Source organism: Aethalodelphis obliquidens, unplaced genomic scaffold (assembly GCF_003676395.1).
Source record: "Aethalodelphis obliquidens isolate GAN/ISIS:26980383/991018 unplaced genomic scaffold, ASM367639v1 scaffold5, whole genome shotgun sequence".
Taxonomy (NCBI): Eukaryota; Metazoa; Chordata; class Mammalia; order Artiodactyla; family Delphinidae; genus Aethalodelphis; species Aethalodelphis obliquidens.
Window position 1 is genome coordinate 57016824 of NW_020837949.1, and position 24198 is coordinate 57041021.

Genomic DNA, 24198 nt, shown 5'->3' on the forward strand with positions numbered 1-24198 from the left:
ATTTGTAGTTTGTTAAGGAACCTCCAGACTGTTCTCCATAGTGGCTGTACCAATTCACATTGCCACCAGCAGTGCAAGAGTGTTCCCTTTTCTCCACACCCTCTCCAGCGTTTATTGTTTCTAGATTTTTTTGATGATGGCCTGAATGTTGTATTTTTTAAATTATTAACATTATACAATATTGCTTAGTTTATAGATCAACTCCTTTTGATTTAATATGACCTTGAAAACAATACTCATTTCAGAATGTAACAGTCTCCAGGCTGAATATAATTCTATTTTCCAAAGACTAATCAGATAGCAATTAGGTTTTGGCAGCATAAGCTTCCAGTGAATGCTCTATAAGTGTACTGTATGTTTATTTTAATGCGGAATCAATCACATACACTGTTAAAACCATCTTCTGGTAATCCTTTATTTAATATATATTAAGTCAATACCACTATAAGGAATTATGGTAAGTGCTATGTAGAATATAAAACTAAGTACAATAGAAAACCCTATTTCTGGTAAATTTCTTTTACATACAAATAATTCGAATGCAGATCATTATGCAGTAAGTGCTACAGAAATGGTACAAATGGTCTTATGTTCATAAGGAAAAGGTTACTTTTATGTGGTGATCAGGAATGGCCTGGAAGAGAGAAGATGCAATGAGGTGGAGCCTTTCAGAAGGGCAAGACTTCAGCCAATGTCAGGAGGGAGAGGCAGTCTAAGGCAAAGTGATAGCATGCCCAAAGATACAGGAGTGGGAGAATGACAGCATGCGTAGGACACAAGGAGTACTTGAATTTGTCTGGCAGAAAGCATGTATACATTCTGGAGGTACAGGTGGTAAGGTCTGAAAAGCTGTGGACAATATTTGCAGAACCTATTTGATGGAACTATAGAGTGTGAACTTCATTTCTTACATCATGGGAGGCCACTGAAGACTTCTGGGAGCGAGGATGCAAATTAAAAAATACTCTAAAAAGATGACTGGTGACAGGGTGTAGCTCAGACCAAAACATGGGAAAAATTAGGAACAGATAGGTTAAAAGACTTTCCCAACAGTTCACCTAAGAAAACCGGGGGATAGTATGAGAAAGAGAAAGGTGGTAATGGAACAGTAGAAAAAAAAGCACAGGACTTGGTGACTGACGTGAGGTACAAAGGCAGAAACATGAAAGACAGATTTGTAGCTTTTGAGACTAGAAGAAGAAAAGTCAGAAGATGAGCTGCTTGGGGGTGGAAGGTGGACTGCTCTGAGACATTAGTACAGACAACATACAGTATTTTAGATTTAACTACAAAAAAAAAATTCTGAAGTTAAAAACAAAACAAATATACCATATGTTTTGATTGGCCACATTTTCTAAACTGTACTTAAATCATGTCTAAATTTTGAGTCATGTTGCTAAAACTTAATTGCTATTTCATTAGCCTTTGGAAAGTAGAATTGTAAAAGCCTGGAGACTGTTATATTTTGAAATGAGTATTGTTTTCAAGGTCATATTAAATCAAAAGTAGTTGATCTATGAACTAAGCAATTTTGTATAATGTGAATAATTTAGAAAATACAACATTTAGAGGAAATTAAGAATTAAATGATTTTTTTTTTTAATTCCAATATTGATAATTTAGGCTTGTTAGAAGAAAGTTTTTTTCTCCTGGAAATTTCTTTCCCTGGCGTGAATGACAGTTGTAGAAAGTAGTTAGGTGATTTGGGCTATCTAGTTTCATAGGTGCTTTATTATCTCTGAATTGTTAAATTTGGGGAAAAAAAGCTCATATCACCAAACTACACTATTTTGTAACTGAATTCCTTAGTATGATACCAATAAAAGTATATATTTTATAAGTATAAAATATACATGTATATATAAATACACAAATTAAAAAGTATATAATATGTGCTTTATACTTACAGATTTTATAGCAGTTACTTTGTTTCTCAGACTTTCCGTGAGTCTCTCATTTTCTTCTTCACAGGCACTATACCCACTATTAGGATAGCCATAGTTCCCATAGTTGCCAGGAGGTACTCCTTCACCTGCAAGGATTAGAGTCACAAGCAGAGTTGCAGCAAAAACTTTTGAAACCTTGACAAGAAAGAACCGAAAAAGACCCCTGGAGGGCGTTGCAGACCACGTATGTCTATTATTCACACTCCAAATGAACTTTAAAAATTAATAACCAGATAGAGATTAGAACAATTCTAATACTCTCTCTTAAGCAAAGAATACTGAATTCAGTTCAAAACACATTTGTTGACTGCATATTGATTGCCCACAAGACACTGAAATAGGCACTGATATATAAGGAGATTCTGGACACATTTCCCGCTCCCTAGAACTACACAGTTTAAAAAAAAAATCTAAAAGTATCATAACATCAACTACCTATGGAAGAAGCTTGGCTATGAAGAGAAAGGCAGAAAGAGGATAATACAGCAGGATGAAGTTCATGGCAGAGGGAGGGTCCTTTACTAGCATCTCTTTCTTTTAAATAGAAAAGAGCTGGAATAACTTGGAGAATATTAGCTGAGATTTAAGAGAGGGACTCATTCATTCTTCAACAAATACTTGAGAAACTCCATGTATCAGATTCATTGTTCTTTCTAGGTGCCCCTTTTTGGAGCTCATCTTCTAGGGAATAGCATTGGGATACAGGACTATAGTCCCAGCCACTGCCTAATGTAGTATTTGATATTCATCAGGCAATCAAACAGGTAGAGTGAGCCTTGAACAGTGAATACATATACTAACATGTTGGAGGATTGAGAGAGGAAAGCATAGCTGACAGTGTTATCTAACCGCATTTTTTTTTTAAACTATTGACAATTTTCTCAGTAAAAAAGAGAAAAGCCTGTCTTTGAAGAATGGTGATCATTTGGGGGAATAAACAGTAAAGAGAATAATGGAGGAAAGTGACTAGGGTTATACAGGATTACTACAGGGATAAAGCAATCCTGCCTGAGGCAATATATTGTAGTGTGATTTTTCTCCAGAAGAACTCATCAGCCTAAGTTAGCCCATGAAACGCTGGATGGTTGGACTGATCAAGAGTTGGAGGTTTACAGTGTTGGGGCTGCTGAAGAACAGAGCCCCAAGAGGATGAGATTCCTTGCAAAAAGACTGGGTGAATATATGGATTATGGGGATTCAACTGGACAAGGACTGAAGTAGTGTTAACAGAGGCCTGAGAATATGGAGGAAAGGGATGATACAGAAACTAAAGGTCTCCATAAACTCAAAGAGTGGATGGAGTGGCAGTGACAGTAATATATGGAAGGGCCGGAAGTAGCAGGCAGCACTGGTTGTTGAAGAAAGGTCAAAGTGTGAATAGAAAGCTCTTTCAAGGCACAGCCAAATCTCACTTTCTCTAAAGAGCAAAACTCTCTCCTTTGAATTCTTACAGCTCTGACTATATGTAACACTAATATCACACTCTAGACTGCACTCCAAGGGCAGAAAGTAAATTTGTTCTGCTCGTGGCTATAGATCCCCCCACAAATATACACACACAGTAAGGCACACCCAGTAAATACTTGTAAATTAACTAATTAATGAACAGAATCTGAATTCACTGTTATTCAACTTTGAATGTGCCTGGCTTTGTCAGCAGTGGGGTCACAGGCTTCTTTGAGGACAGAGGCAGTGAGGCAGTGTCTCAACCTTCTTCTATATCCCCTGTACCTAATAAGTACTTTACACGCAGCAGACACACAATCTCCACCACCACAAAAACCACAACAAAATGCTAAACGAGTATGTTCCTGAGGAGAAGGAGTCGCTTTCCCCAAATTTTCCCTCAACTGCTGACACACTATCCACAAAGCTAAGTGTACCATTATAAAAGTTAAGGACTCAGGTCACTAGACATAATATTTTCCTCCACTCAGTGATTAAAATCATCATTTAAACAATGCATTCTCACCCTATTCATCAATGATACTCTGTACAAACTCTAATAAGGACCAAAATCCTTACAGAAAAGAAAAATGTCTTCATATTTTATGTGACTAAGGTCCTAGATATATAACGTTTGTCCAATAAGTCATTACTGACTGGATGAATTTAACCACTTGACAACCAAGGAATTCATTTCTAAATTAATGGCTATTTGTCTCACTTTCTTTATTGTTATTTTTCCCTATCTTAATTTTGTTTTTAGAGTTCTTCAATACTGTCCCATTTATTAAAAGTGAAATTCTCAGAAGTATTTCAAGGCACATTTCTTCTATTAAAGAGTTAATCTTCCCTCACACCATCATTCACTACCAATATTAATTAATAAATAAATAAAATAAAATGTTAGGAGTTGTTATTCTTTGTGTGACTTAACTGCTATAAAAAGTTGTAGGAAAGCTAATGGGTGCCAAAGATGATCCTCAGACTTTGTCCATTAGACAAATGCTACTTTTGGATAGTTTCTATCAATAACTGAACCAAATCACCGAGAGGGACATGTGAAGTGTGGAAGCTTCTCCACATGAATATCTACTGATTCACGATCCCAGGTTTAAAGTTCCAGGTCAATACAGACTGATCCTTTTAAAAAAAAAAAAAAAAAGCTCTTGTCACATCATGTCACATCACACCAATGTAAATTACAGCAATTGATACATCACCTTTCCTCCTCTCAACTACAGGGGAGCTTAAAAACAAAAAACAAACAAACAAAAAACCACTCTATTCTAGAGATTGTAATTTCATTAGTCTGGGCTAGGGTCCGGGTATCAAAGCCCTAAAAGCTCTCCAGGTGATTCTAATGTACAGTCAGGGCTCAGAACCATCATTTCTCTAGTCCCTTTCCTGCAATTTATCATGGCACACTGCTGCACAAAAACATTCAAAGGGGCCAAAAGACCTACCAATGAGATCCAAATTCCTTGGCCTAGCACTCAAAGGTCTACACAATGTGGTTGGTTCTGGTTCTATGTCTCCTACTTCAACCAAATTGGCTTAATCATAATCCTTTAAAACACATCATTCATAATTCTAGATTCCAGCCCTACAACTATTTCTGGGGGGAAAGGGTCATCCTTCCAACTGGAAATTACCTCTCCTACACTTCATTATTAGCTTTAGTTCAAGTTCCTGTGTCTCCACAAAGTACCAAGTGCTCTATCTGTGAAATCCCCGAGACATTCACTACCTGTAGAACTTATTTGGTATTTGGTTGTATAGCTACCGCCTTGTACTATAATTTATCTTTGTACATATTTCTACTCCTCAACTAGATTGGAAGCTTTGGGGAACACGAGCAGAGCTACAAACGACTGTATACCTAGAGCTTACTCAAGTACACAATAAATGTTTGCTGTCATTAGTAATGATAAAAAGGAAAAACATTTAGGCATATAAAACTAACCTTGTTCAAAATGAGTTATATTTTTTCTCTACAATTTATTTGGCCAACTTTCCTTCTATGATCCAAGTATTCACAAAAACGACATTTTTCAAAAGCTGTTTCTCATACTACAATTTACTAATGAATGTACATGCCTAGAGTTACTGGCAACTTTCACTAACTTTAAACACCTGACACTTGAAAACTTTTTTTTCTTTTTCCATCTTATAAGAACTGAAAAAGGTAACATTATCTTTTTTCAATATTTCATATATTTTCTCAGGTATATTGTACACTGATTTGGCAGGTTTTTTCTTTTTCCCCATTATCTCTTAATAGTTTCAGAACCAGAAAATGCTGTTTTAATGGCTCTGTGTTATAATAGCCCATTATAAGTCCTTGTGCCTAATTTGTTCCTGCTGCTTGGTGAACCTGCTTCCTAAGCTAAAAGGTCAAGAACAAATGCTAAGTCACCAAGAATTACTACATTCTACCGTCTTACCAGTGGAACAAGGCTCAGATAAGAACTGTTCTGGGTAAAACGGCCTTTAACAGTAATGATACGTACGTTTACCTTTGTAACTCACTGTAACCAGGCTAATATGATTATTATTAGTGTGCTCTGCATGCAACACTCACTCTTCAAACTTCGCTTCTGAAGAAACTAACATCAGGTCCAATAAAAAGAAACCGAAGACAGCAATTTCCATAATCACGCTCAGACCGCCAATAACACTAAAAGACTCATCACTGAGTTGGTACCTGTACATACCTCACCTCCAGTCCTCCACTACTCTCTGTAAACCTACCATCCACACCTGGGACTGAACTAAACTTAAGGAACGCCCCAGGATCTCGGACAAATGGTGTGTTTCCACTTGGTATCGCCTCCAAAGACCCCTCTATACACCCTGCTCTCTGGTTCAGATTCCAGAGACATGAAACAGATCTGATTTCCTTCCGCGTCCCCGCGCCCAGCACGGCCAGTTCTAGGGCCCCCGAACTTAGAATCTCAGCCCTCTTCTTACCCAGGCCTGCACGCCTCATCCTGCCAGAGGAGCGGGGGAAAAGGCGGGCGGAGGGGTGGGAAGACGCCAGGGGTCACCCGGACTGCGTCCTCAGTACCGGGGCCCGGCGAAACAGCAACTTCTTCCCCTAAAGCGCCACGACATCAGAGTCGCTAAACGTGGCGCTGGCTGATGGCGTCACCCAAGGCGCTTCTCGGCGCCCTGCGAGGCGGCCGCATGACCGAACTACATTCTGGGAAATGTAGTTCGCCGCCGAGGCCGAGAGTGTGGTAGGGGCGTGGGGATGAACCAGGCTGGAGGAGCGGGCGGGGCTTCCGGAAAAGGGACGCGCGCTGCCCCGGTTCTGACTGCGGGCCTGGGACTATGGATCTCAGCTGCGGCCTGGCTCTTTCTCTCAGCTGTCGGCCCCCGAGTTTAACGCTATACATCTGTCCCTCCCAGACCATGAGAGGATGGTTGACTTCTCTTTCCAGGTGCCGCCTTTCACTTCCTCTCACCTCGATTTAGTTCAGGTAAAGTCAAAGAAAACTTTATCCAAGTTTCTGATCTCACACATAAGTAATCTGAGACCCATAGACGGGAAGGAAGAGTGTAGCCCATCGGTGCCGGGTCACCAGTGGTGTAGGGAAAACCAGGCCCCTTGCACTAGGGCTGCTGCTCGGATTAAAACAGCCGATAAAAGTAACAGGGTCTCTTCGGAAGCACTGAAGACTTCGTTCCCTGTTTCCGAGTTTGTTGCATTTCTAGAAAGAACCGCGGCCATTAGCTGTTAAGGGCTCGAGGGACCCCTCAACTTCCTCCCACTTAGACCTTTTTAACTTACACAAAGGATACTGAAATACAGTTTACACAGGGTAATGTGCCAATTTAAACGGGGTGCTGGCGGGGGTGGAGTGGTACTGGAATCGGGATTAGTCCTAGAATTTCATTTTATCTCACAGGATTATCGTGAGGATTAAATGAGATAACTTTTTATAAAAAGAAGTCTGATACATAGTAGATGCTCAAAAACCACTGGATGCTTGCTTGCTGTTTTGTCGTCGCTGCTGTATAACAGTGGGATAATCGCCATACTATAGACTTCTGAGAATGCAATGTCTGATCATTTAGTGTTCCCTCATAGTGTCTCAGTATGAACATTGACTATAGTAGTGTCAGAGTAAGTCTCTGCTCTAAGGTCGTTTTTGTAAAATACACCCAAAAAAACAATTTTTAATAAAAGTTATTAACCTGGGAAATAAGCTTAATCCAATAGCGTTTTGAGAGGAAAACAGTATTCATAAAAATAAACAACCATTCTCTAAAAACATGAGAATTAAATGAAGATTTTATCAGAAACAATTATTGCAAATAAACACTGACATTTCAATAAGAGAGATAATGGCATTTTATCTTACAATCTGTGACAGTTCTTTTGTAAGAAGTACACGTGTTCTATAAGCAAAACATGTCAGAAAAATCATCTTGCTTAAAGAAGGCTTTCTCATATTAATGTAATTTTTTAAATCTAATGTTGAGTTTACCAAAACATCATTTAAATTACATATGTACTTATCCTTTTATAAACTACTTCCCCTACATGGTAGGGAGATATAATAATAAAATATAAAAGGGATAAAAAATAAAGTAATAAAGGGTACCAAGAATATAACTCAAAACAGGCAAAGCTGGTTTGTATTGAGCTTGTGACCCAAAAATCCAAATAGTTGCTTATCGCTTCTGTTGCCAGTCTCAAGTTAGGATAATCCTAGCTGAGAAGATTTTGCATGCAAAAGATGAAGTGGAAAAGATGCATTTAATACACAGAAAAATAGTTATTCAGTGGGACCACAGTTGACATAGAGACTAGAGAGAGTTCTCTTCACTTTTATCATTTTCTATTTTTCTTTTCCTTTTTAATAAAATCCCTAACTCTTCTTACTGAATGAAGACCAATAAAATTCTTAGAGATGAAGAGTATTTAGAACTTTTTTTCAATTCTCATAGGATAATTTCATAGAAAACATCTAATCTGTGGGGTCTCTAGGAAATGAATGACGAAAAATGACAATTAGTCTTTACTACTATTTCTTGTAGTAATTACAGAAACAAGAATACGAGCAGGAAATGTCTGAATCGTGGTGCAAAATTTGAAACTTTTCTTTTTCAAAACTGGCTAAATCAACATTAACAAAATTTCCAATCATGAAACAAATTCAGTGTATCAAGCATAATATTTGAAGGACATTTTATGTCCTTCTAAGTAAAGAAAAATAAAATTTTAAATTATTGACATGAATTTTACCCTTTAGATTGTTCAGTTTTAAATGCAAGCATGAGAGCATTTAACTCATATGTGAAATCACCAAAATCACACAGTTCGAATTTCATAGCTCACACGTGAGCATGTATAATATTTTGTAGAAACACTGCACAAAACTAATTCAACTGTTTTTATTCCAATCTTGATGTGCGCCAGGTCTTGATAGTGTACCAAAACTTGGTCTTCATCTTATTGGTGAGTTAGGAGGGACTGAAAAGTAAAGTAATTACGGTTGCCCTATCTTTTCCTTTCCTTCGATGTCATCATTTTAAATATAACTGCCTAATACAAGGAAATAAGATGAGTAAGGAAGAATATAAGTTTTCTTGGATGTTTTCTTCTTTCTGCAGAAGAACTTCTGGTTCATGTAGTCTTTCAGGGCTGTCAGTGCCCACACTTATTCAGTCACAGACTTAAAACACTTACCTTGTACTCACTTTGAGTTTTGCAGAACTTCCATGCATTATGTGTCCACTGGAATTCTGTGCTTGTGGAACATCACAAGTGTTACGTGTGAATGGGGTGGCAATGAACAATAAGCATACATATTGCCATCTCCTCTGCTCATATGCATGCTCCACGGTTCCATTAGTTCAAAACAGTGAGTGCAGAGCATTAAACCAGGCAGGATGTTCTTCTAGCCAAGAGACCTATGCAACTGCAAAGATTGCAAACTGGTGAACTTGGCCCTGGGACACAGAGAGAAATCTTCCAAGGTAATGGGGACATAGTTGGTAGAGAAAAAGGAAGAAAGTGAGTGAATACAGAGGATATATATATCGACAGGGAGAGACTGATCAAGGTGAAATAACTGAGAGGTGAAATTCTCAGGGAAACAAGAAAATAGAGCATGCAGGTGCTGCCCCAAGCAGAAGGAAAGAAGAAGGAAGGGAAGAGGTTGTTAGTTGCACCGTTTTCCCAAACCACCTGCCGAGTTGGTCTCAGTAAGTGGTTAATGAACCATAGATGAGTGAAATTCTTGTGACTTGGCATGTATAAGCAGTAGAAAAATTTTTCTCAAGGCAGGCATGATCCCAGAAAACCTGAATGATAGGGTGTGATTGCAGGGATAAGGCTTTTTCTTGTGTTTAACTCCAAGACGTTTCACTCTTCCGGCAATTCAGTTGTATTACTTAGACCTCATTCTGGGAAATGACTCCTTCCTTAATGTCAGTGAATCAGTAGCTTTGATTTTTTTTTTTTCTGAATATCTGGACCCATAGCAGAGCTAAATTTCAAACTGTACTTTGCATAGGCTGCCCTTTTAATATTCCAATTTTAGACAGATTTTTGACATTTATAAAACATTGTTTTAGGTTAAAGATGATACGTTTAATTTCCGTTGCTTAGAAAATATTGGTGTTGTATGTTTTAAAAGGCTCTGCATTATGACTCGATGTTAGAAACCAGAATATCTAACTTACAAACTGTTTTAAAAGGTATTTTTAAATGAACAGTAAAGTTAACAATGAGTAAAGTTGGCATGATGTTATATTTCTTGCAGGACTTTTTGGTTTTTTGCATTTTGGGACAAGTAGGAAGACAGAATTTCAAGGTGGACATCGTGGATTACAATTGCACAAAGTAGAGCCTGGCTTCTTTGTGGAGAGTCCAGATGCAGGTGATTTTGTCCCTCTGGGGCTACGTGGTATCTTCTCTCAGCACCTCTCACCTACTTTACTCTTCTCTTTGAACACTGGATTCCTATAACTGTTCCAGAATGAAAGCCTCGGCCCCATGTCTCTTTGACCTTCCAGTTTGATCCGTGTAGCAAACCGTTTCCCAGTACGAATTTTCTGGAAGAGAATTCCGATTGGTCAAACATGGGTAAGGGGTCCATCCCTGGTTGGTCCAAGCAGCTGATGTTGAGTGATAGGGATTCCAGAACTTTGGGCAGAGCAGAGTCTCTAAATGGACGCAGGGGTAGGGGAAAAGGTTATTTCTTAGTACATTAAAGCATGTATGTGGTTTGAGTCCTTGCATAAAAGCTCTTGACCTCTGCTCTGAGCCATAAACAGATTTCATGCAATAGCTTAGGGCTCTGTGCTCACTCCCATCACTGAGGCCTTTATCACTATCATAAACCGGCCGTGAAAGTTATGGTTAGTTGGTTAGGGCAATGATTTGTATTCCTAACCCAGGTGTGTTTGGCCACGTGCCTTTACTCTTGTTTATTTTATTTTATTGAATTCTCTTTTTTGGGGTTAGAAAACCATTTTCTCTTGGGAGGCAAGGATAAAGACCTGATCTTGTTTGAAGCAGGTCTTTATGGGAGACGCTAGGAATTTGATTTCTTCTCTTGCCCCAGTATTTCCCCCCTGTTAAAAATTCTCTATAAATAGGGCCTCAAGGTCAAAAACATAATTTGAGCAATAACTGTTAGCAAGGAGTTGTGTGGAAATAAGAACTCTTACAGAGAAAATTAGGAAAATTGATTTCATAGGAGCAGGGGAGAGAGAATTTGCCTCACAGCCTCAGCACTCAAACTGTAGTAGAGGGTTGATACAGCACTTCTGGGCGTTTAGCATGCATGCCTATTCTAGGCTAGCATGAATTTTTATAGCTCAATTAGAAAGCTTTGAAAAGATTTAAAAAAGTGTTTTTAAATGATAATGTGTTACATAAATATTCATGGTTATGCAGTCCTCTGAAATCTGGACCACTTAGAACTTTTTTCCATTAAATAATGACCTTCTTTTTTTTTTGCATACAGGTGCCATTCATTAGAGGGACAGTGACCAATGACATCCATTACGCACGGCCATGAATATTTATCTAGTGCCTTATCCCTGTACCAGAGAGAACAGGAAAAGAGTTATGAAGAGGCTTTTCTTTCACACCAGATGACCAGTGTCCTTCCTCAGCTCAACTGAAAAAATTAAGTGGACTGGTCTTCAGGTGAGGCTTCATACCCCACTAATATTCTCCTGGGTGAGGGTTAACTGATGAAAGAAAGTACGTGACAGATTCTAATGCTAGCGGAATAATGGAGTAGTTTGCCAGGGTCTATTGATACAACTCTTTATCTAGAAGGCCTTAAGACAAGCTTAGTTCACAATTTTGCTTAGTATCTGTGTGACTTAAGAGTTACTCACAGGCAGCCCTCTGAAGAATTGTCAGTCTCTATACCAGCACTGTCCTTTCCCCTCTACTCCAAAACCAGCCAAGCTTACGCAGATGACACCACAATTGTAACTCAGTGAATGGATGTGAGAGAATTGGGACAGACAGTGAGTAGCCAGACGTGTCATTTACCCACAGACGTTACTGACATCCTACTCTGTCACTCTAGGCCTGGCCCCTTTATTTCCAGTAACTTATTTCTACCATTCTTTTGAGCATTTCTGTTTGGATATCCTGCCATTATCTCAAACTCAGTCATTATCTTCCCCAAAGCAGTTTGCCTGTCTGATTTTCTACCCTTGTTAATGATATGATTAAGCCTCAAAACCTCTGAGTCACTGTGACCTTTCCCCACTTTGCCAACACCATCAACCCAATGGCCAAGTCCTCTTGAAGTGTCTTTTTGATTTGCCCCTTTCTTTCCATTTCAAAACTAACGATATTATTAAAAGTTTCAAACACGCCAAATCTTGCTGGGGCTTCTTAATTTCCTCGCTTTCAGGTTCACTCCCCTCAAACACACCAGATTAAAATTTCCAGAACTCTAATCTTGCCTTATCACTATTTAATTAAATTAATTAATTTATTTTCTGGTCGCACCACGCAGCTTGTGGGATCTTAGTTCCCCGACCAGGGATTGAACCTGGGCCCCCTGCAGTGGAAGCACGGAGTCATAACCACTGGACCACCTGGGGATTCCCATCTTATCACTATCTAATGGCATTTGATGAATTCTGCAGGATTTATTGCGGGGGGGGGGGGTGAAGAGTTATATTTTCGTTTCCCTGAAGTCATCTGGAGACGCCCCGAAGATGGTGTTTGTGTATGGTGTTCAGTAGTCACAGTTTTGAGGAAAACTTTAGTGGACATCTGAATCTTTCTTGCACTCTAAATTATTAGTGTTTTGTCATTCACATTTATATCTATACTTTAACTGTAATTAGTTTCATGTATGGTATGAGATAGTAATCAAGTTGCATTTTTTTTTCCTGTATGGATACCCAATTTTTCCATTATCATTATTATTAAAAATACTGTTCTTTTCCCATCTCCCCCAGTTCTTTCTCATGAACCAAGTACCTCTACATCTGTTGCCTTTTTATAAGCTCTCTGTTTATTCCATTGGTCTATTCTTTTATCCTTGCTTCAGCAACTCACTCTCTTAAATAGCTTTATAATGACTTAGTAAAACAAGTCCTCCTACAATGCTCTTCTTCGTCGAGAATGTCTTAACTAAGACCCTTTTGTGTTTCCATGTAAGTTTTAGAAAAAGCTTGTCAAGTTTTACTTTTAAAAAAATCCTATTGCTATTTTGACTGGGCTTGCACTGCAGTAGGGGAACAATGATGTCTTTACAACATGGAGTTTTCCAATTCTTAAGCACAATGTATTTCTCTAATTCTATTGGGTTTCCTCAATTTCTCACAATAATGTTCTATAGTTTTCTGTGTAGAGGTCTTGCAAAATTTTTGCTAGATGTATCCCTATGTATTGATATTTTTGATGTTATTATGAATAGTATATTTCTTAAGAATTTCTTCTAACTGTTGCTAGTATATAAAAATTAAATAAAAGTAAATTCTGATAGATTATCCACTGATTCAAGCAAGTTGTCTATAAAAAGTGGATAATTTTATTTCTTCATTTACAATCCCTAATCCTTTTTCTTTTTCTATTTTTTTCTTTATTGCACTGGTTAGGATCTCCAGCACAGTGTTGAACTTATGTCTAAAGTCAAGGTGATAACTTTCAGTATTATAACATTACATATAAATGTTTTCATAGATACTTTTTATAACTACTTTGTCAGATTCAAGAAGTTTATGTTCCTAGTTTGCCGAGACATTTTTTTTAAGAATCATTAATGGTTATAGGATTTTATCATATTCTTTTTCTGAATCTTTTGAGATGATCAGCTTTTAAATTCTTCTTTTAATGTAGTGAATTAAATTAATTTTAAAATGTTAAACCAACTCTGCATTCCCAGAATGAACTCAATTTGATCATGATATAGTATTCTTTTTTCATATACCATTTACTTCAATTTGACAATATTTGTTAAAAATTTATATATCTTTATTCATGAGAGAAACTTGCCTGTAATTTTCCTTTCTTGTAATGACTTGTCAGGTTTTAGAGTCAAGGTTATGCTAGCTTAATTCCTTACATAATTGGAAGAATTCATTGGTGAAGTCATTGGGATCTCATGATTTTTCACCTATTTTCTTGAAAATACTCTTTAGGGGTTACTAATGTATGGGTTCAATACCTGAATCACCTGTGGGTCTGTTTATATTGTCTTTTTTCTCTTTGTTTTTAGTCATAGATCTTGTTTCTCAGCATCTCTATTAACTCTTAATTGAATTGTAGAAAATATGTAATGTCACTTGATAAAATTTTAAATGTTTTTTACTGGGAAAAAAGCACACAAATTCAGCATTTTCCATCTCAGTATATGGTATGATGCATTTTCTGGTTTGTTCAATGCTTTTAAAGAACAAAATGAATTCTGCTTTGAAAAATGGGGCCTAAAGCATCAAAGATTTAGGTAAACAGATGAGAGTCTCAGTAAAAATTATAATGGAATGAGTTAGTATAAAGATAGAGCATGTCTATATATTATACATTTGAAAAGTAAAAGACCCATAAAATTGAAATCTGTACAGGTAAAATAAAACTGTTCTCAAACTGATGCACCACAAGTTTGTGAACTGGTTCTGTTACAAAAAGAATGGAGTGAAATTAGCAAGCTTTGCTTAAACTTTTAAAATCTAAATATAATAGAAATCCAGACCTTAAAAATGTATTTATTTTCTCTACCTTATGGTGAGTCTAACAGTTCTTTTAGAGACTAATTATGAAATGTTTCAAATAAATACAAAATAAAAAAACCTCTTTCATGAATATCCTTAAGGCAAAAGCATAGAGCAAAAGTAGTTATTTTTTTTCCTATATGCCCCAAAGGATTTAGTTCACTTTTATAGAACATAGTTTTTATGTTTATCTAAACACCCAGCTATTTTAAGCTGTATTTGACATGCATGGATACTCTTAATTTCTGTGTGTGTCAGAGAAGGGGGCAGGATTCTATTTCAGACCAGAGAATTTGTATTGATGCCACTAATGAACTTAAATTTTAAATTGGACCCTTACTTTTTGCACACACACTCACACAATTTAATTTTAATATGCTGTCCACAAGCTGAAATACAATAGGATTGCAATACCATGATAGAAAGGGTGCATGCTCTTTTTGCTGCACCCTCCATTTCCAGAATCTCACATTATATTTCTTAAAAACCCATTTTGCTCAAGAAATAAAGTTTATTTACCAAGATATAATTAGAAACTAATTTTTTTTCAAAAACACCTTCTACAAGCAGACTTATTCTCTTCTTATTTGTTGGAAGTAGGAAAAGTTTTAGCTTCTGTGGCTTTTTCCCTCTAGATTTTTTTCTAAAAAATTTAAATGGACGGTATTTGTAGAACGTAACAAAAATAAGTTTTTTGAAACTAAAAATGTGATTTAAAAACAAGGAAGTTAGCACATTTAGTGTTAAGAACAGAGAGCAAGTATGGAGCATGGAAAATTGAGAAGTAGAATGTATTTTTGCCCCCAGTTCTATAGCAACATTAAAATAAAGGAATGGGACTATATTTTCATATCAAATACCTAAACCAATTGCTTGTTTTACAATTTGTTTTTAAATGGCAATAATAAATTCTTCGTTTGTAAAAATTCCAGTTTATAACCGGAGCCAAGTCAAACGTGAACCACCAACTATTCTAGAATTGTAGGATCTCCGTGGCCCACAGGAGATAAAAAGGAAGAAAGAAAACCTTTTTTCTAACAATCCACAGAGGCTGCTTAACTCATGGCAGGACAAGCAAATCATGTCCTCTGAATGAATGAATGAATGAATAAATAAATAAATAAAAGCAACCTTACATCTCCAAAGCAGTTAGCCAGCATTCTTTCAGTGAAACCAAAAGATAAGGGAGGAGAAGGGGAAGTAGTGAATCATTCCGGGTTCCCTGTAACCAGTTTATCACTCTGGTCATAAACAGGTGCAGAGAGCTATCAAGTGGAATTACCAGATATTATTTTTTTAGGAGATTTAATTTCATTCTGGTAGGCAGTTATATCTGGTTAAGCTATTTTATTTTTGATCTGCCCTTACTTTTGGAGCATAGCTCCTTCAGGCTCTCATTCCTCCTGGGCCTGAGCCATTCCTCCCTGGTAAACTCAAAATTCAGTCCTCCTGGAACCATCCAATCACTGCGTCCTTTGCTTAAAGGCTTAGCCTTTTAGAAGCTGCTTTCCGCATGGTTTCTCAAAGCCTCTCACAAGACTTGCACTGGTTCGGGGTCAGCAAATGCATTGAGGGTAGGTTATCTATAGAAGAGCGGGCTTCCTTTTCTGCAGTCCCCTCTTTTTCTGGGATCTCGATCCTTCAAGTCCTGGTTGTCTTGGAGGCTCTGAACTTCATTTCTATCTCCCCAGCCCAACGAGAAGAGTGTTGCGAGCTCTGGGTTACCACTTTCTGCTCAGTCTCCATGCTCCTATGCAATGAATCAGAAAGTAATTTGCAAAGAAAAAGAATGTTTGATTTAATTTCATAAAACTTAAAAACTTCTGCTTGTCAAAACGGTCCAAGTTGTATCAGAAATTGTATCTGTTTCCTAAATTTTGTTCATCCTTCCTAGAGTATACAGTTGTAGATGGGAAGTAACAGCCCAGCCAGGGACTAAATTTCCCCATCCCATCTGCCACTAAGTGTAGCCAGTGAAATATAAGTGAAAGTAATGTGTGCTAACTTATGGGCCAAGATTTACAAAATGCCAGTGTACCTCCTCCATATTCTCTCCCCACCTCAGCTGGATGTAGATGATGATAAGGCAGGAGCTGACAGTAAAGTCACAAGATCAAAGCACCTGGATCCCAAAACCACTTCACTGAATGAGCCATTATAAATGTAGAGACCTAGTTGTTAAATAATTTAGTCTACACTAGCTAATACATAAGGTTAAAATTATAAACTGAAAATACATGTTGTCAAAATGTGTAAATTATTATAATCTGAAATGAGTTTTAAAATTCAATTAATAAAAGAGAAATATGTCAATAAATATGAGAATAAAGGCAATTCTCAAAAGAAGGTATTACCTTCTGATTATTACCAATCAGTCCAAGGCTGATTGATGAGAGAAATATGCTGTTGATGTTGAAATATGATGTTGATTAAGTTATTTTATACTTTGAAGCAGAAATAATACCCTGACACTTTTTCCAAGGAGAAAATGAGTGTAAAAGGATGTAGCCACCATAATGTTCATTTTATCATTATTAAAAAATGCCAACAGAAAATAACATCAGTGAGATTAACCATATATAAATTGTGCTAGTATCATAAAATCATGTTCGTAACATACTTTAAGTATCCTTTCTATGAAGAATTATTCATATGTAAATATATACATTTAACTTGTGTGTGTGTGTATGTGCACGTGTGAAGGTGTGTGGAGATAGAAAGAGGGACAGAAGAATCTGGAGAGATGTTTACCAACATGTGAACAGTCGTTATCAGTTGTGATGGTGCTCCTGCTTTCATGCTTATACCTCTTTGAACCTACATCAACACATCATTATCACCCAAAGTCTGTAACATACATTTAGAGTTCACTCTTGGTGTTGTACATTCTGTGGGTTTGGACAAATGTTTAATGTTATGTATCTACCACTGTACCATCACAGTTTTACTGCCCTAAAAATCTTATGCTTTTTAAAGTCAGAGAATCCTTTGATTAAAGCCACTATCTCCTTCCCTCAAAAAAATGGACAGGGAAAGTGGACCTATGTGGATAACTTTGCAGGTAATGTCAGGAGTTTCAGGCTGCCTAAGAGCCCCTGCTCTAGCACAGAGAACTGCATTTAGACTCAGAACAGTAGTCCCTTCTAGGGTCTTCCCAAGGGCAAAATAGACTAATTATCTTATGTACCAATGATCTTCCTGGGTGTCTCTCAGAACATTTTAGATGCCAGAAAGGAAATATTTCTACATTGCAATTTCCGTGTAACATTTGCTCATAATGATAAATTATCCTTTAAAAATTATTATCATATCAAATAGATAAAAACTAGTTTGCCTGGGTAAGAAAGATAACATGGAAACTTTTCTTTCTCCTAATTTCTTCACCTATCACGTAGCTTTCAAGAACAGTGACCTTTCTTCTGTTGATATTTCTGGCAGAAATCTTGGAAAACTGAGTCTAACTTTAAGCATTCCCAGCAATAGATAAATCATTATTACGAAGTGAAATAGTCACTTGAGAGTTGGATATGTCTGCTCATTACATAGATAAAAGTTTTGGGGTATGTTTGCTTTAATAAGATTTCAGCATATTCTGGTGGCTTATTTTTTGTTTTCATTCATCTCCTCTGCCAAAATTATAATTTTAATTAATTTGTTTGCAAATTTATGTCTTCTGGAGACCCTGTCTCTTAAACACCATCCTTCTCTTTCACCATATTCTCCTTCACTTTCTTACTCAGGTCACAGTGTAGTTCGCTCACCTTTTTAAATGTCATGCTCCTGTCATTCCCTGGGTCTCCACCCACATATGTTGTTTTTAGAGCAACATGTGTTTCGAATGTTCTTTCTCTTCTTTTAACTCTGCTAAATTCATGTCACCTGTAGTAAGCGGACTGTTAGTCATTAAAAATGGCAGTATCCTGACCTCCAGAACCTGTGTGTACATGCTAAGGTGTAATTAAGTTGCAGATAGAATTACAGTTGCTAATCAGCTGACCTTAATGAGCCTGGATTATCCAGGTGGGCCCAGTGTAATCAGAAGGGTCCTTAAAAGTGGACAAGAGAGGAGAAAGAGGAGAGTCAGAGGATAATGTGGCTTTTAAAGAAAGGTGCCTGAAGAGATAGTGTTGCTGCTGTTAACTACAGAGGGAGGGAACCATGAGCCAAGGATGAGAGCAGCCTCTAGGGGCTGGAAAGGGTGAGGAAACAGATTCTCTCTTAGAGCCTCCAGGAAAGAATAGGGTCCTGCTGATGCTTTGATTTTTATCTAGTGAGATCTGTGTCGAAATTCTATCCTACCGAACTGTAGGATAAAACATTATGTAAGATAAAGCACTATGTTTGTGTAATTTGTTACAGCAGCAATAGAAAACTAATACATCATCCTTCAGATTGCAAGCTGAAAAATCACTTTTTGATTTCCCCCAGATACTCAGGTTCCCCTCTTAGGCACTTTATTAGCACAGCACTTATTCTTTTTAGCACTTTAAAGCATGTGAAATAGCCATGACAGAATGTTTTGTTTTCTTGTTTGTTTATTGTTGTTTTCCCCTGCTGGGGTGTGAACTCCAGGATGTGGTCCTTGTCTTTCTCTTGCCTGCCACAGAGTAGGTGTCATAAGTGTGTGTTAAAGGATGGACTCTCCCTTTTCTTCCCTACATGTGCATACATCCAAAGGAAATCAGGTAAGTTCCCTCGAACAAAATCATGGGATACAGAGAGTCACCTTCCGTTTAGTAACGTCGTAACATTCACATGGTGTTTCATTTGCCTAGGTCATCAGTTCGAAAAGTGTAGTCCCCTGACTAGCAGCATCAGCACTGCCTGGGAACTACTGAATTAGGGTCAATCCCAGCAATGGGTGTCCAGGTGATTCTGATACACTAACTAACGTTTGAGAACTACTGCTTTAGGCCCGAGTGCTGTAGGAACTGCTCACAGGATTTCTGACTTAAGAGGTCTGAAGTGGGGCCCAAGAATTTTCCTACCAAATTCTGATGCTGCCAGTGCTGTGACCTCACTGTGAGTGTAACTGACCTAGCCAGTGAGTAGGCCAGGGAACTTCTGTCGGTGGAATTTGACCAGCAGAGATGTCACAACTTAAAGAGGCTTTATCACTTACTGCAAAGTGTGGTCTGTGTGCTGTCCTTAACCAGAGACTGTCACTGTCTTTAGAGCAAAATAATATGGCCCCTTATAAAGTCCAGCTTAGACCCAAATTACAGTGATTGGCAATTAGATTGAACGATCCAATTGAAATATGTAACAGTATCTAGTTTTCAGTTGTACATAGTTACAGTTGCATGATTTCTCTAAAATAGCATTAGTCCTTGCAAAAATAAATGAATAGTGACTGTATACCAGTTTACTTTTCTCTAAAACTTACTGCATAATTACTTTCCTAAGAATGAATGTAAAATTCCCTGATGTTGTTATATTTCTGATATAGTGACAGCAATCACTTATAAAATATTTAATGATATGCTTTAACAACTAGGAAAAACAACTTATAATGTAAGTTACACTTTAAGGAATGATTTGGTTTAATGAAAGATTAATAGAGTTTATAGATAGTTTTGAAGTCAGCCTTCACTTGAATGTTTCTATACTAAGAATGACTGGCGCGAGTCTTGTGGAGGGAGGGTCCTTGTGGAAGGTTATTGTCTTAAATCAACATGCCGGTGCTGTGAGGCTGATGAGACAACACTCCAACATCCACAGTGATGCATCATGGCCTCTTAGACTGGTTTCAAGGTGCCAATAGGATCCCTCTGTCCTTTATTCACCTGCCTTCTATAGGGAACAAGTCCTTACATTTCACAATTGAGGGATCCAATGCTCAAAATGTCAGTGACCTGGGACAGGTATCAGATTGCTTTCCACCCTCTGTTAATAGATTCCATTTGATAGAGAATGGAGTGAGAGCCTAAGAGAAGAGGACACCTCCAGGGAAAGCTGGGAGACAGAAAGTAAACAGAGGAGGATAAAAACATAACTAGGCATGAAAATGCTGGGAAATGGAAGGGCTTAGCTGACAAACGAGCATTTTGAAACAACTTGTGATTGGCTTATGGTGACACTAAGGATGTCACCTTAGGGTGGGAAGTTAAGAATAGGTTTATTAAAAAGCATGCGAGTTAAAATGAAGCAATTATTAACTCAAGAGAAAATATAAACATGATACATCTGTCTCTAATGAACAATATTTACAAAGTTATGCCAATATATAACATGGTTTTCTATAACTGAGACCATGATATAATTGTATTGGCTAGGAAGAGAAGGGAGAGTGGGCATGTGTAATTGGGCTATATCCACCGCATATCATTTAGAAATATGAAAAAAAATTCAGCAGCATAACCAAGAGCAACCACACAGGTGAAAGTGTTCAAAATGATTGCTCTGCAGAGTGCAAATAGGGAGAGCAAGGGGCAGGGTGCAGATGCTTTTATAAATATGTTTTTAAAATATGTTCATGTATTCATAAAATGAGAAGGAACACCTTAAAATAAAGGCTATCATGTTTTATTTCTTTGTTTTGAATATTTCAAAGGTGACTTGCAAACTTATTCCACTTTCACTTTTAGAAGGAGTATTTCATCATTAATTAAAAAAAAAGATTATCAACAACAAAACTCAATCAGATATCTTTAACCTTGGGTGTTGAGCTCTAGCTGCTGCCTCACAGAGCTGTGTGAGCTTGGGCAGGTCACCTTGTCTCACATCTCTGAACAGTTAGTATCCTTATCTGTAAGAGTTACTGTGAGGATTAAATACGATTATGCCTGTAAAGCCCTTGGAAGTTGCCTGGCATGTGCTTACTTCAGCCACTCCACTCTTCATCCATCCCTTCCAGTTTTCTGAAACTTATGTCACACACACAGAAACAGCTTTTAAGTCCGTGTCCATAAGTACAAAAAGCTCTTATGTGACTTTGTAGTATCATTAAGCATATTTTCATTGAGTTTATATTTACAGCATCTGTTTTATTGCAGTCTCCCTCAATGCCTTCTAGTTCTATGGCCCTAGCTTCTTCGTCTCTTTTGATAGTTTCTCCTTCTGGAAGCACTTTCCTAGGGACTCTTATCGTTCTACAACTTCACGCCAGATGGCCATATCTATTTTCATGGTGTTAACAGCCACACACTGACAACTTCCAAGTTTGTATTTCCAGCACAGACCACTCGTCTGACTTCCAGACGTGTATATCCAACTACCTATCTGATATCTCCTTTGGGATGAATTTAGGTGTATTTCAAACTCAACCTCTCTAAAACCAAACTCCTAATCTACTTCCCCTAAGTGTTCTCTCCCACTGCTTCCTAATTTCATGAACAGTACTTTAACCATCCAGTTAACACATCCAGAAACCTAGCCGTTCCTTGACACATCACACTTTGGAAATTATATCCTGCCCAAACCCAAAATCCAGTCCGTCAACATAGACTATTGATTTTACACCCTAAATCTCTCTCAAATCCCTCGCCTCTCGTTCTCCACCACCACTACCAATCCCACTCTAATCCATGCCACTCCACACCTATACCATACCAACTTTCTAACTAACTTACACATATCCCCTCTTGCACCATAGAATCCGTTTTCCACAGAACATCCCAAATTGTTGGCCTTTTGTCACTGTCCCTTCCTCTGGCATCAGGAGCTTTCAAAGCATATTTTGTTGAATAAATGAGTATTTATTTATCTGGGACCTACTTAAGTACTTATGAATCATATGCATATATTAAATACAATATATACAAGTATATAAACTGTGAAGCAGGACTTACAATGTTTGGTAATGTTAACGTTAATACTTTAGAAGTAAATTCCACTAAGTGTGAAAAGCTCTTCCACCTTTTGAGGGAAAACAAATTAGATTCAAATGTATGGGAAAACAGAGAGAAAGATAAGTTTCAATAGGAGAGGGTCAGCCTTTGACCCTTGCATTGCTATTTGTAACAGTGTTTCTGGGGTTTTTTTGTGTGGGGAGAGATGTGGTTTTGGTGGGTTTTTTGGCTTAGGTTTCTACCTTTATCCCTTTGGGTTTCTGAAGTAGCTATTTAAGGCATTTGATGTTAAGGCAAAAATAATTGATTTTCTGTGGTAAAAGAGGGAACACGTTCATTAGTTTAACTCTGGAGAGGATTAGAGTTCAACCACACATGATGAGCTGGCAAATGATCAAGACACATAGCATAACGAACAATGGGAAAGTCTAAGAAAAGAGAAAGAGGAGCCATAAATGGCAGGGGTCAGGGTCTAGGCACCCGGCCATGTGAGAGGAGGGGAGGAAGAATCTGAGTCCAGTTGGATCACAGGAGACTGCAACATACTACGTGGTTGAAGGGCAGAGCCTGGAGGACCCACTTGAAAGCAGAGTTTATGGGAACTGTGAAACAATTATTCCATTATGCTCCACTCTGAATAAACCTAGAATATTACACTTTTCAAGAGAAGCAGGATGTGGGAAATGTGTGTGGGAGTTGGAAGGAAGTCCACAAAGATGAATAAATGCTGAGAACATTAGATCTGTATGGATTATTTCCACATGAAAATTGTGAAGTTTACAGAAAGTAAGGCGAGCTCTTTTGGAGCTAAACCCTCCTGTTTTTAGAAGGAACCTCTCCTAAAATCACTTGTAGTAAATACTTAAAGAAGCATTCCTTCAAAGTCCTAGTCTGCTAGACTATATGAGTTTTGCTGAGGGACCTCACTGGAGGGAGTGAATGCCAGAGCTGTATGCTATGGAAGAGCTGCTGGGATAAGGCTATTGTTCAACATGGCATCTATCTGTGTACAGGGGGTTTGGCTGTAATGAATGGATAGAGCGTGGGATGATTATTCCTCATTTTGCTGGTACCGTTCAAAAGACATGGCTGAGAGATTAGTGTTTTGGTTATTCTGTGGATCCAGAGGATCTGAGAAAATATGTGAGTCAAGAAAAAAACAATGTTGGCCCAAATCTGACTTTTAATGATGTCGCTTTTTTTATGTCAATATATTATACTGACTAGGATTTGGTAGAAGATGGAAAAGCTTTGACTTCCTTAGTCTGGCTACACAGGGACCTTCTAGGCAGAGACATGGAATAAACTTGAAAAAGGTGAGAGAGGGAAAAATCTGAAATGAGAGGTTGGTCATTCCATAAAATGAGGCTCCTCATTTTCCTTTACTTTTAATATCTATCTTGAGAATATTTTTCAGTTTTTATACTATGACAGAATAGAATGACTCCCTCCCCCACCACCCCCTACTCCAGAGGATACAATGATTTCTATGTCTTTTCTGGTTGTATTAAATTTCTGACAACACAATCCAACCAATCCACCATCTGCAGGACACTGTATTGTGTGACTGATGTTATATTAGGACATTGAGAAACGTGTGCTATAGTGTGCTATAGTGGAAGGCCATGCTGTGATGCAGGGTATGTGGGGAAGGGGGCCAAAAGGCAAGAGACAGTGACCCATCCCTGGGACCCAGATGCCATTCTATGCCTTTTGGAACCCCTCTTTTTTTTAGCAAAAGTATTTTAATTAGCAAAAGAACTATCATAACAGTTTTGCTTACTAAACATGAAGTTTCAGCCCTTGTG

General features: G+C 37.8%; 1 protein-coding gene and 1 long non-coding RNA gene across 2 annotated transcripts in view; one reads left to right on the top strand and one right to left on the bottom strand.

Moving 5' to 3' along the window:
• Positions 1–6516, bottom strand: part of BET1 (Bet1 golgi vesicular membrane trafficking protein) — a 13391-nt gene extending 6875 nt beyond the window's left edge. The window contains exons 1-2 of the mRNA XM_027102790.1: positions 6363–6516; positions 1904–2032 (exon numbers count right to left, since the gene is read on the bottom strand). Of these exons, the coding sequence (XP_026958591.1) occupies positions 1904–2032; positions 6363–6381 (148 nt within the window). The 5' untranslated portion in view covers positions 6382–6516. The remainder of the gene's footprint in view (positions 1–1903; positions 2033–6362) is intronic.
• Positions 6517–6724: 208 nt separating this feature from the next.
• The window catches only part of LOC113618378 (uncharacterized), a 135005-nt gene continuing 117531 nt past the window's right edge, over positions 6725–24198 (top strand). The window contains exons 1-3 of the long non-coding RNA XR_003431994.1: positions 6725–6874; positions 10169–10491; positions 11378–11562. This is a non-coding gene — a long non-coding RNA (uncharacterized LOC113618378). The remainder of the gene's footprint in view (positions 6875–10168; positions 10492–11377; positions 11563–24198) is intronic.